Raw genomic sequence first — 13,258 nt, forward strand, 5'->3', positions numbered from 1 at the left:
ATGGATTACAAAATCCTGACTATGGTTATCGCCAAACGGATCAGGTCTGCTCTGGGATTGATAATCCTCTCCAGTCATACCTGTGCCAAGCAGGACCATTTCAGAACCTCGCAATCCTCAGGGATACAGTAACCTATGTGCAGGTTAGAGGGTTGAAAACCTGCCTCATTAGCCTTGACCAGGATATTGCACACCTACATGTGGGACGTGCTGTCCAAAATGGGCTTTGTGGAGGGAATCTGGATCTGACTGTTCTACACCAACATTGTGAGTGCCGTTTCGATCAATTGGGATGCAGAAAGCTTCCCGATAGATCTGGAGTCAGGTAGGGTTGCCCTGCCTCTGCAGCCTTGTTTGTGTGGTGTATAGAGCCTTTTGTTGAGTCCATCATGAAGATTTGTGAACGTGAGAGGGGTGAGTATTCCAGGCAGTGGAGGCCTGCAGGTCAAAGCATCCATACATGGATGATGTCACTGTTTTCTGCTCAAATCTGCAGTCACTGTGCAGCCTCGTGAGCATCTGTGACCAGATAAATCAAGGCATTGCTGTCACCTGAGCTGTCTTGCACTTTATCTGGAAGTCTAAGGTGGACCGTGTCTGTGGGGGCAGCATGCACGAAACTCTGGCTAAGGGAGGTTCTACCTTATCCACTTTGTGATGAAGGATGGGACTGGCCTCATTGCTGCAGGATGCTCCAAGTAGTTGGACTGTTCGGGATCGCCTGTCCTACCTGGAGAAATTTTACAAAGCGAAGCACCTTGACCTCGAGTCCTTCAGGAAGCAGTCCGCATGTAGCATCCTCGAGACACTATGTGAAAAAATGAGGGTGGATCCTGTCAAACGGTTCCTTGAGCAGCCTGTCAAAGTCATTTGGCAAAATATCTCACTACAGAACTTTCCAACAAGCAACATGACATCGATTGGCTGGCGATGAGAAGGGCACTACCTGTGTAATCCTTTGTATACACCTGGACTCTGTCACTGCACAGTGCCCTTGAACTGGCTGCAGGGGGTGTAGAGACTGTCACACATCTCCTTCCAGAATGTTCCTTTGCAAAGGAAGTCTGGAGAAGGATGCAGTGGTTTTTGTTGCGGCTCATCCTGAGCAGCTTCGTTGAGCAGAACTCGATGCTCCACGGTCCGTTCCCTGGGCCGCACACCGAGACAAACATTGACTGAGCCTGGAGAGTGATCAACTTGGTGAATGACATTTGGCTTTCCCGAAACCTGCTGGTCTTCCAGAATGAGGAGTTGATGTTGACAATGTTGCAGACTGGCACATTCCAAAATCCAGGACGACAGGCTGAGGGAGGCACGAAAGTTTAGGGCAGCTGCTGGCAAGGCGCGGCGAGGAAAAGGCCATTGTGTGCGGTCTTTCTGCCGAAGTTAAATGGGTATCCACTCAGTTATCCACCCTACCAATGGCTCTAAAACACGAAAATATAGTCTTGTACAATAAGAAATGCCTTTGGTTTGATGGTTGGACAGAGACCATCTCCAGTGTTTTGTTTGTTTCTTCGTATGCTACTGTACAGAACTGAATTGCTTCAGTATCTATGTATGTAGATAAGGATATTTTGTGAGTATATTTTTGAAATTTAAAACATCCTGAAGGGGAAGGATGATAGTACGGAGGCCTTGGTACACATTGGTACCAATGATATAGGTAGAGTGAGGATGAAGTCATGCATCAAGAGCTCAGGGAGATAGGCTATAGTTTAAGAACCAGGACTTTGAAGGTTATTATCTGAGGATTACTCCCAGCATCATGGGCTGGCAAGCATAGCAATTGAAGAATAGAGCAGACGAATGCATGGCTGAAGAGTCGTTTATTGCCGGGAGACAGAGGGTGATGACAGGCTGTTTGTATGGCTGGAAATCAGTGCGCACTGATGTCCTTATTGTTTGTGATCCTCATAAAGGATGTAGATGAGAATATGGAAGAGATGATAAATTTGAGGATGACACAAAGATTGTCCGGTGGTTGACAGTGAGAAGGAAGGTGTTGGGTTGCAGCAAGATATTGGTCAGATGGGCAGATCAGTGGCAGATGGATTTTAATCCTGATAACTGTGAGGTGAGGCACTTTGGAAGGAGGAACAAGACAAGGTAATGCCTCATGAATAGTTGGACATTAGGAAACTCAGAGGAACAGAGATTTTGGGGTAATTATTCACAGATCCCTGAAGTTAGCAGAGGATATGAATAGGATACTTAAGGGATATGGGACATTTGCTTTCATCAGTCGTGGCATAGATCACAACAGCAGGTAAGTCATGTTGGAGCTATACAGAACTTTGGTTAGGCCACAGCTGGAGTACTGTGTGCAGTTCACCACACTATGGGGATAATGTGATTGCACTGAACCAGTGCAAAGAAAGTTCACCAGGATATTGCCTAGAACAGAGCAGCTATGGAGAGAGACTGGATAAGCTACGGGTTTTCCTTGGAGCAGAGAAACCTGAGAGGGGACCTGATAGAGGTGTATCAGATTGAGGGACATGAACACGGTGAATAGCAAGCAGCTTTTCCCCTTCATTGAACGTTCAATAACAAGCGGCATAATTTTCAAGTGAAAGGCAGAATTAAAGAGAATTTGAGGAACAACTTTCACCCAGAGAAGAGTAGAAATCTAGAATGCACTGGGTGGAAGAGTAGTTGAGGTGGGAACGCTCATTACCTTTAAGAAATACTCGGAAGAGCACTTGAAGTGTCATAACTTTCAAAGTTATGGGACTAGTGTAGGTAGTAGCATATGTTTTCGCAGTCCAGACATGATGGGCCAAAGGACCCCTTCTATTCTGTATGATTCTAAGTGTGTATATTATGAGGATCCCTTCTGTCTTTCAAAATAGCTCATGATTATTTTCAACATAATCTAATGTCTGCAGCAATTAACAAGCAGGTTAAAGATCAAGAATATTACTCGATGACACCTCCTGTTTTTGTCAGAATCTTCCATTCCGCATAGTCCTGAATGTGAAATTGATCAGCTATACTATAATTCCACATTTTGATGCCATTTAACTTGACTAGTCAAGGTTTTATTATCAGTTTTATGATATAAACAGAAAGTGCTGGAGAAGTTAAGCAGGTCTGGCAGAATCTGTAGAGAGAGAGAGAAAAACCAAGTCAATATTTGAAGTCCAGTGAAACTCTTCAGTGTATATACAATATTACCCCCGCTTTGCCAGTCAAGGACACTTGTTTAATCCCTCCTAGAATATTTGCGGCTATCTCATCTTGTTCCACCTTTTCTGTTATTTTGTGTTTTTCTGTGCTATTCACTAGAATTGTGGTCAGCTGACAGCAGCTGGGTAGGTGAGTATGTGCTGGATGTAGTCTGAGGGTAGCTTGGGGTGAGGTTGTTCTTTTCCCTTCGCCATGAGAACAGTGGCTAATACTGACAGCATGATGGACAGCAGGAACCTGCAGGAAGTGAATCCACAGCTCGCCAATGGCCATCTGTTCTTACACCATTTAGTTATTTTCTCCAAAACCGAGCATATTTGTGATGTGTATGCAGGTTCCTCTGTGTATTGGACACAGACAAGCTGGTGTCTGTGTAGATAATCTTTCACTATTTTTTGGAAATGGCGATTTTTTTTCAAATGTTATTATTTTAAAGCTGAGTTTTAAACCGTTGTTTGTGTGATTGACAGACAACAGTTATGACTGTATGAGTTTTAATTCCGCCTCCTCACCTTATGTGGAAACTCGTTGGCCAAAAGCATCATCTGATTACATTGCTGCTTGCATACCCAAAAGCACTTGATGTAAGAGATCAAACATTTGGCATTCATGCTGTACAATAATCTCTGCCTGTGGTAGATTTGTGGAAGGTGAACTGCTGGGCTGTGTTGAGCCATAGCTTTGTCTCCATGTCCCTATCTCTCATGGCATCGTGCGTTGGCATCCTCCATGGTGCCAGCCTCCAGATGACTTTAATATAATTCTGCCTCATACGGTGCTTCATTCTCTATGGTGCACCCAGGTGGACATTTGGCAAAGTTGCGAATTTACGCTGCTCTGACCCATCCTGGCAGACTGGCTGGTTATTGGAAGTCAATAGCTTTTATTTCCAAATTTTCATTTCCAACATGGTGGGTATTCACCAGGCATTAGCAAGGAAGGAAAGCAAGAATGGGAGACTGCAGCAGGGGCTTCAAACCTCTGTTGTTTTTGTTCCCCTTTGCTGGCTGGTCAGACTTTAGATTCCATGTACAGTACCTGTGCTTTACTTAAACCATAGGGGCATATGGGAGAGGTTTGCAAGATGAAGAATTACGCAGGTTTGTACGTCTGGCATTTTGCACTGCTCCGAGTTAGCTCTGAAACTCTATTTTTCCTGATTTTTAGTGAATACTTTACCAAAACATAACTGAGTTCATGCCATAGCAGTGAAAATCCACTTTAATTCGTCACAGATAACGATTAAAATGGATGTGGCTGCCACTCAGTTTCCCAGTTAGTTTTATTTCAAACAAAGATTGTTTTATTTAGGTTCATCATGTGTTTACAGTTTGGACAATTTGCTACACCACTTCCAATTTGACGCAGAGCTTTAGACAGTAGTTTGATGCAGCTAACAATGTCTTGCCTGTTGTGGAAGCAACATTGATGATAATTACATTTGTGTTGTAGATTAACATTTAAATGCCTGTGATTCAAAAATCAACTACTTTCTGGAGTAAATTACAGTATAGCTCTTAAGTAGATGTCTTCTTATGAAGGAGGTACAGATGTGGACTTTGTTTCTCATTTAAACTATTACTGTCACGTGATTGTTTGTTTATTTATGTCTGAATCATGTTATGAGCTAAATTCCTCTGTTTTGGCGACCTGATTTTACCAGATATTATAGAGGACAACTCTGGTATGTTACTCTTATCTACAACTACTCAATCCGGCTTTCTAATTGAAAAAACAGGATAATGAGGATCAGCTAAGTTTGCAAGTTGAACTTTGACAATGTAATTTCAGAAAAGTGTGCTTTATTACTTTTGCCTAAAAGTGATGTAGAAATTGTTTTGCAGTGATTATAGAAACCACTGTTAATAGAAAATCCCTGATTAAACAAATACTTTGTTTTTGTTTTTGGTAGAAAGAAATGGAGGGAAAAGAAAGGAAAGCTGATGTGTACCTCTGACTATTAAGGTGAATGTGAAAGCTGTTAGTGTTCCATTGAAAAATGTGAGGGGATGAATTGATTAGCTCTCATTTGAGTGCTGGTGTTTGTAAGGGGCCAGTGCTGGGGCTGTTTCTCACTGTGGTGAAATGTGTGTGCTTGTTAAATTCCAGTTACTGCTGTGGCGACGGGATCTTCTAACTGACATTGAGGTAAATGTTCCATGATCATGGATAATTTGTTGGATCATAAATCAGTGTGCATTTTATTAAAACTGACATGTCAAGCAGATCAGTAAGGGGGTGTTGAATTTGTAGAGAGTTGGTCAATGTGGGCCAGTTCTTTGCCACAAACTTGACACTACAGGCACTGGAATTTAATGTTACTGTCTTGTGGAGAGGTGGGTTTAGTTGCAAGCCACATAGCAAGACTATGTTTTAAATATGTATAGTAGTTGTGCATGGCATTCAGCATCGCTGTTCAAAGCAATCGTACTTTTACATGTTGACTTCAGTGAAGTGATCCATGAGTTCAAGCCTTGAATGCTTCTACATCTGGAAGCATATTGTGTTTCTTCAGCCCACCTACTTTCTTCAATGGTTGTCATAACAAGAAGAAAAATCTGGTGGTCCACCCTGAAAAAGTACCCTTTAGAAACTGTGTGTTGCAGTGTACTATGATCCATCAGTCACTGCTGGTTAAAGTTCAGGAGAAGAAATGGCAAGTTGTGGAGGGAGGCAACACTAAAAGGTAAATGCTGTTGTAAGACCTGGCTGATATACTTGCAAATTTGCATTGTTTCCAGTGAATGTGTTCTATCTTTCGATTCCCATAAATTGGAAGTAATCAAATTTTTAGATCATGGTGCTGGAGCTCATTGAAGTGCACAATAACTCCATTGGGCTGCTGGACCGCTACATTGGAGCTCTGCACTTGGCTGTAATGGAGAGTCTTAGACGTGCGTTTTCATGACAATTACTTCCTAACTCTTTACGCACATCACCCTTCTGAGTTCTGAAGAATGGTCACCTGGACCTGAAACATTAACTCTACTTTCTCTCCACAGATATTTGCCGAGCTTCTCCAGCAATTTCTGTTTTTGTTTCGGACCTCCGATGTCCGCAGTTCTTTAATTTATTTTAACACTCCTGTTTTTAAAAAAAAAGGATTAAAGATCTTTGGTGTCAGAGAGCTGTTCTAATTGTTAACTATTTCCTGTCTAAACATAGAAATTAGGAGCAGGAGTAAACCATGCGGTTATTTGAGACTGACTCTTGATGTCTTTAATACAAAGTGATTTGTCTACCACAGCCGCCTTTTCATTCATTCATTCACGGGAAATGAGCATCACTAGCTAGGCCAGCTTTTATTGACCATCTCTACTTGCTCAGGGGACATTGCTGTGGGTCACACGTCATGTAGATCAGACCAGACAAGGACGGGAGATTTCCTACCTTGAAGGACATTAATGATGGGTTTCCCTGACAAACTGAACTTTTTCATTCCCATGTGGCCTTTGTGTCTTCTGGAGAGGGTCTTCCTGCCATGTTTTGATTTGGTTATTCTGGACATGGCTAGCCATCTTCTTTCTTTGCTCTTTAAATCTTTACTGTGTGTTTGGGCTTTCTATAATCTCTGCAGATTGATCCATATGCAGGCATTTTCTTCTGCTTGTGATCTCGTATAGTTCTCCACTGCTTTTTTTAAGCCTTTCTCTCTGATGTGGATTCTGTTCTTTCTGGTTCACTGCATCAACTCTGTTGTGTTTTTCTTGACTTGATTGAAAATGAGTCATTTGGGAAGGCGATGTCAAAAATTGTCTGCTCGTGGCTTCACTGGAACTGTATCCCCATTCCGCAACTTCTGCTGAATCAAAATCATGGAATCCCCTAATAGCACTGTGGTTGTACGTGGACCATGTTCCAGAATGCAGCTCATCGCCAATTTCTTGATGTCAGTTGGGAGTGGGAAAAAATGATGGCTCAGTTCTGTGATGCCCACATTCTGAATTAAAGCAAACGCTCTGGCATTGATTACAGACTGCAATATTGAGAGTTTGCGCTTTCCGGGCAAATCTCTTTGGACTTGAGGATACACTGAACCCCAGATTAAATTGATCCAACAGTCTTTGTCTACTTCCTTTGATTACATTTGTATTTTTCATTCTTATGGAATTGCTAATAAACTCACCTGGTTCTTGCGTTGGTAGATCTGATGATTTGACTTTGGAGGTCTGTACTGAATTGTTCAAAACTTTTGTCTGCATTTTTAACGTGACTTACTGTGCAGGTCGCAAAGGATGTAGTGAAGCTTTTCTTCTTCACGAGTGCCTTTTAGAAAGCTATTGAGTGTTGAGCTACCCTTTCATTTAAACTTCTCTGATGACATCATCCTTCTCAATTCATTTCAGCTGTGGCTGTGAATTCATTTAGTTTTCACACAATTCACTGTTCTGCTTTTGGCACTAATTTGGGTTGTTTTTTTCTCAATCTCATTCAACATTAATTCCATTTGAATGGCTGAGTCTTGCCCACTGACACATTTGTCACTGTGTTGTGTACTCCTAGGAGTTTGGAATAATCTCACTTTTAGACTATGAAAACTGGAGTTTGTTTAATTGTATATTTATTAGTGCTATCCTTGTGCCTGATGATCTGAGACTTCATTGATTTGGCATCTGACTGAAGCATGGCAAAAACTATGGTACCCTGGCTGTGCATTCTCATAGCAATCAATTCCTAGCTTTTTATGGACAGTATCTCAATGTAACATCAAGGTTCGGCTAGCTCCTTAAATGTCTGTCCTTAAAAATCCCTGCTCAGAGAAATAATAAAAAGATATTAAAAATATCTGCAAAGACTCTGTGTCATTTATCTACCAAATGTAAGTAAATATGTTTCCATGGCATCTAAAAGTGACTGAGGTGCAGACGTGACTGTGAGATGCCACTTTCAGCAAATAACTGTTGTAATATCTGGTGGTGTGCTTCTTCTAAAGTGGCCTTCGTTACAAGAAGGGAAGACTTGGCAGTCCTGGCGTTCAATATCCCATAACTTTGAAGCCCGTACGTTTTTGTTGTACAAACTCCAAAGCATCATGTTTTCTGCCACTAACGTGAGTTTTAAAACTCCGTGAACTAACATCCTTAAAGATTGATAGGTGATTCCATTCCGAATTGTTAGGCAGGAATATTTCAATCAGGCTAACAAGGAAGTAAGATATTTGAACACAAATGTTAAACAGTTTAAAACAAATTTAAATTTTGCTCTTTTGAATCTCTTTCAAATAATTGCCATTGAATTAATATTGGAGAATAGATATTGAAATAATTTATGGTACTTTCTAATTATAGGTGTTTTGCTGTTAACTGAGGGCAAATGTAAAAACAACTCTTGGTTCCAATTTTGCACATCTTACTACTCTGAAGTAAGAAGATTCTTAATCTAGAGCATATTCAGGTGTCTCTATGTGGAATCTGGACCAGCAGCAGATTTCAGGTGTACATGATCTCTGTAGGAACTGATCGGGCACCTTCTCCCTTTAGGCTGCATTGGCTCTTGCTGAGCTTCAATGATGGGAAAGGCTGGTATCGTTTGGAATGATTGATTGCAAAGTGGAGATCCAACTAGTTGACTGATGTTTTTTCAGGGAAGGATACCTTGCCTGTTATGGGCTATGTGTGACAGTCAAAATGGTTCACTCTGTACTGCCCGCTGTCGTGCCTGGCAAACCACTTAGTTGTGTCAAGGATAAAGTACGTTACCATACAAACTGCAGAACATTCAAGAGGGTCCACCAGCTTGAGGCATCTGGGATGGACAATGAATGCTGACCAGACTCACCTATACCCTGAGAATAAACATTTTTAAATGTACGCTAGGAATATAAAATCTGTATCACATACTTAACACTGCATGTAGAGACTCACTGTCATTGACAAGTTGTGCAATGCTTGAGCCATTGCTACTTTTTCAATCATTTAGTGATCATTTTAAATGTTTTTCTTTGTCAGTGTTTCTGAACATTTTCTTGCTCAGGTATTTTTTCCATTTTAGGCTTTGATGCCGTGATCAAAGGAGTTAGAGTCCTAGAGTCACGCAGCAAGGAAACAGACCCTTTGGTCCAACCAATCCGTCTTGACCATTATCCCAAGCTAATGTAGCCTCATTTGCCTACACTTGGCTGATATCCCCCCCCAGATATTTGATAACTGCACCCACATTCACCCCTTCCTCTGGAAACTCATTCCACGCACATACCACTCTCTGTGTAAACCAAAAAAGAAGTAATTTTTAAATATTTCTCCTCTCCTCTTAAAAATATGCATCCCAGTTTTGCAATCCCCCACCCTTGTGAAAAGACATCTGCCATTCACCTTAACTATACCTTTCATTACTTTATAAACCTCTTTAAGGTCACCTTGTACGCTTCAGTGAAAAATGTTGGGGAAGGAAAAAAAGTTGGTTGGGAAGTATGTGTGAGGGACCGAATCAGAAACAGAAGCCAATCTCTAACAATTACGTCTCTCACTATCGGGTTGTGTCGTCCTTTGCAGCCTGTCCCCTGCTGCTCAAAACAAAAATATTCATTGCAAAAAAGCTCAAATGCAGAATCTTAATGAATATTTGTTGTTCCTATTTTAAATGAATTCATTGATTGTTACAAGCTGTTTTAACTCCATTGTGTGAATTGTGAATGCCTATTGAAGGGCACCAAGATACATTTTTATAAAATAGCCTTGAATTATCAAATAGATGTGGCTGGACTATTTTCCACTTGGCTACTTTAATTTTAACTTTATATTTTGATGGAAGTAGAGATTAATCTGAATTGACAGCTGTCAGTTGTATCTCATGTAATAAGTCCAAGACCGGAACACAGAACAGTCTTCACATAATTGATCCATATATTACAGATGACTCATTATGGATCTTGAATAATCACAATCATTGCCACCTTGTAGTCTGTCAACTGTTTTTGCTTGCCTAATATTTTTCTATAACGAATAAACTGAACGGTTGCACAGTTCCACTCTACAGCTGTAATCTGCAATGCTTCATTTTATCAAATAGCTGTATACGTACATGTTGGTTTTGCTATCTCATCATGTGGTCTAATTAACTAATGACTATTCAGTACTTCTTAAGCAGCATTTTCCAGGACTTCACTATTTGCAGAGGAAATTTCCACAATCAAGCTTTTGTTTAATAGGGTGTAACTTTAAAAATAAGTCATTAGGCTCCCTGGATGTTTTGTGTTGTAATTTTCAATCATTTGTGTCTTCCTTAGAACCTGAACTGGGCACGGGATGTGTTGCTAGGTGTCAATATTCCATGGCAACAGTTGAAGCATATGCCAGCTCAAGGTCTCTTCTACGAAAGGAACAAAACAAATTTTTTTAATGTAAGTCTTTTATGGAATTTATTTTTTATATAAATGTTTTAACTTCACTTTCACTACATCATATTGTACTTGCAAAGAGCATTAAATCAGAGTTGCATATGAACCATTAGCATACTATTGTAAACTCAGTAGCTGTTCCTGTTGAATTGATCACAATTGTGCTTTTATTTTTGTCACTACTGAAGTTGCAGTGGTATTGTCACTTCATCTTGGTTGCAGAGATCACAGAACTTAATATGTGTGACTTGTATTTCGGAAACACCCTGCAAGAATTGCTTCTCCTGCTGTCTGTGCCTGTGTTCTTGTCATGATAATATCACTGAAGTGTGTGTACAGCAGAAATAAGCATTAAATGTTCTTCAGTTCAGCCACGTTGTGTGTGTTTCTGTAAATAATAATGGATTTGTCACAACGTTTGTAGTTGAAGTAAAAGACGGCTCTCCAAATTGTACATTCAGTTGCCTACATTAGGAAGCTGCTCTTGCACTTCACCACCAAATGTTCTAGAACTACGAAGTATTTTAGCTTCCGAAAGGTGAACTCCTGCAATATACAGAGTTTAGCCTGCAGCCATAGGCATTCTCATACATCTTATGAATTACTGCTCTACTAATAACAGAAAGGTGAATGGTCTGAGGGATGTAACAACTGATGCTAATTGCTGCAGGCACAAGGTTGGATGTTGTGTTCTGTTAGCTAGTGAAATTTAATTGTTTTGCAATAAACTGGTTGAAGTTACAACCTATTCTGGATCGAAACTTGGGATATGCTAGACTGATAAATTGAAATGATTTTTTTTGATTATTTTGAATGATAGATATACTTATATGGAAACTGTACAGTACAAGCTGTGTTATAAATAGTGAGTTTTGAGAAGATTTGTAGCTCAGGTTGAGTTTCTGGATGTCAGTTTGCTCGCTGAGCTGGAAGGTTAGTTTTCAGACGTTTCGTCACCATTCTAGGTAACATCATCAGTGAGCCTCCGTAACCACTCTCCCCTACATCAAAAACATTTCCGAAATGACTGCCAGACTACTCGGACCTCTTGGCATCAGGGTAGCCCACAAACCCACCAACACACTATAAAAACAGCAGCTAATGACCTTAAAAGACCCTATGCAGACAACAAGCAAAACGAACGTCATCTACAAAATACCTTGCAAGAACTGTGACAAACACTACATTGGACAAACTGGCAGAAGGCTAGCCACCAGGATACATGAACATCACCTAGCCACAAAACGACATGACCCACTATCACTCGTATCCTTACATACAGATGAGGAAGGACACCACTTTGATTGGGACAACACATCCATCCTAGGACAAGCCAAACAGAGGCACGCACGCGAATTCCTAGAAGCATGGCATTCCATCCGGACCTCCATCAACAAACACATTGATTTGGAGCCAATCTACCATCCTCTGAGAAAAAGAACCGGAAATGACATCACCAACCCAAGGAAACCTAAACAGATAAATAGAAAGCAGGACATAACACTAGCGCTTCGTTGGAGGCTCACAAATGACGTTACCTAGAATGGTGACGAAACGTCTGAAAAACTAACCTTCCAGCTGTGTTATAAATGTGCAATTAGCAGAATATCTCCTGTGAGTGGTTTTGATATAATTAGTTGGCAATGATGTAAACTAAAATGTGAACTTCTGTTTAGCAACCCTAACAAACTACCTCTGGGATAACAAGGTGTAGAGCTGGGTGAACACAGCAGGCCAAGCAGCATCATAGGAGCAGGAAAGCTGATGTTTTGGGCCTAGACATTTCTCCAGAAATGGGGGAGAGGAAGGAGGTTCTGAAATAAATAGGGAGAGAGGGGGAGGCGGATAGAAAATGGATATTGGAGACGATAGGTGGAGAGGAGACAGACCCGTCAAAGAGGCGGGGATGGAGCCAGTAAAGCTGAGTGTAGGTGGGGAGGTAGGGAGGAGATAGGTCAGTCCAGGGAGAACGGACAGATCAAGGGGGCGAGATGAGGTTAGTACGTAAGAGATGGGGTTGGGGCTTGAGGTGGGAGAAAGGACAAGTTAGGGAGGCAGGGATGAGCTGGGCTGGTTTTGGGATGCAGTAGGGGGAGGGGAGATTTTAAAGCTTGTGAAGTCCACATTGATACCATTGGACTGCAGGGTTCCCAAGCGGAATATGAGTTGCTGTTCCTGCAACCTTCGGGTGGCATCGTTGTGGCACTGCAGGAGGCCCAGGATGGACATGTCATCTGCAGAATGGGAGGAGAAGTTGAAATGGTTTGTGACTGGGAGGTGTAGTTGTCTGTTGTGAAAGGAGCGGAGGTGTTCTGCAAAGCGGTCTCCAAGCCTCCGCTTGGTTTCCTCGATGTAGTGGAGGCCACAACAGGAACAGTGGATGCAGTATACCACATTGACAGATGTGCAGGTGAACGTCTACTTGATGTGGAAAGTCTTCTTGGGGCCTGGGATAGGGGTGAGGGGTAGGTCTAGGGGCTAGTGTAGCACTTCCTGCGCTTGCAGGGGAAAGTGCCGGGTGTGGTGGGGCTGGAGGGGAGTGACAAGGGAGTCCCGGACAGAGTGGGCTCTCCAGAAAGCAGACAAGGATGGGGAGGGAAAAATGTATTTGCTGGTGGGGTTGGATTGTAGATGGCAGAAGTGTAGGAGGATGATGCGTTGGATCTGGAGGTTGGTGGGGTGGTACGTGAGGACGAGGGTTTTCTGTTTTGGTTCTTATTGTGGGGAGGG

The 13,258-nt window shown here is 41.7% G+C and overlaps 1 protein-coding gene across 3 annotated transcripts in view; it reads left to right on the forward strand.

Moving 5' to 3' along the window:
- Window positions 1-13,258, forward strand: part of cabin1 (calcineurin binding protein 1) — a 412,002-nt gene that overhangs the window by 159,597 nt on the left and 239,147 nt on the right. For all 3 annotated transcript variants that reach the window (XM_059655154.1, XM_059655156.1, XM_059655155.1), the window contains exon 28: window positions 10,418-10,531. In XM_059655154.1, coding sequence (XP_059511137.1) covers window positions 10,418-10,531 — 114 coding nt within the window. The remainder of the gene's footprint in view (window positions 1-10,417; window positions 10,532-13,258) is intronic.

The sequence above is a fragment of the Stegostoma tigrinum genome, chromosome 26 (assembly GCF_030684315.1).
Source record: "Stegostoma tigrinum isolate sSteTig4 chromosome 26, sSteTig4.hap1, whole genome shotgun sequence".
Taxonomy (NCBI): Eukaryota; Metazoa; Chordata; class Chondrichthyes; order Orectolobiformes; family Stegostomatidae; genus Stegostoma; species Stegostoma tigrinum.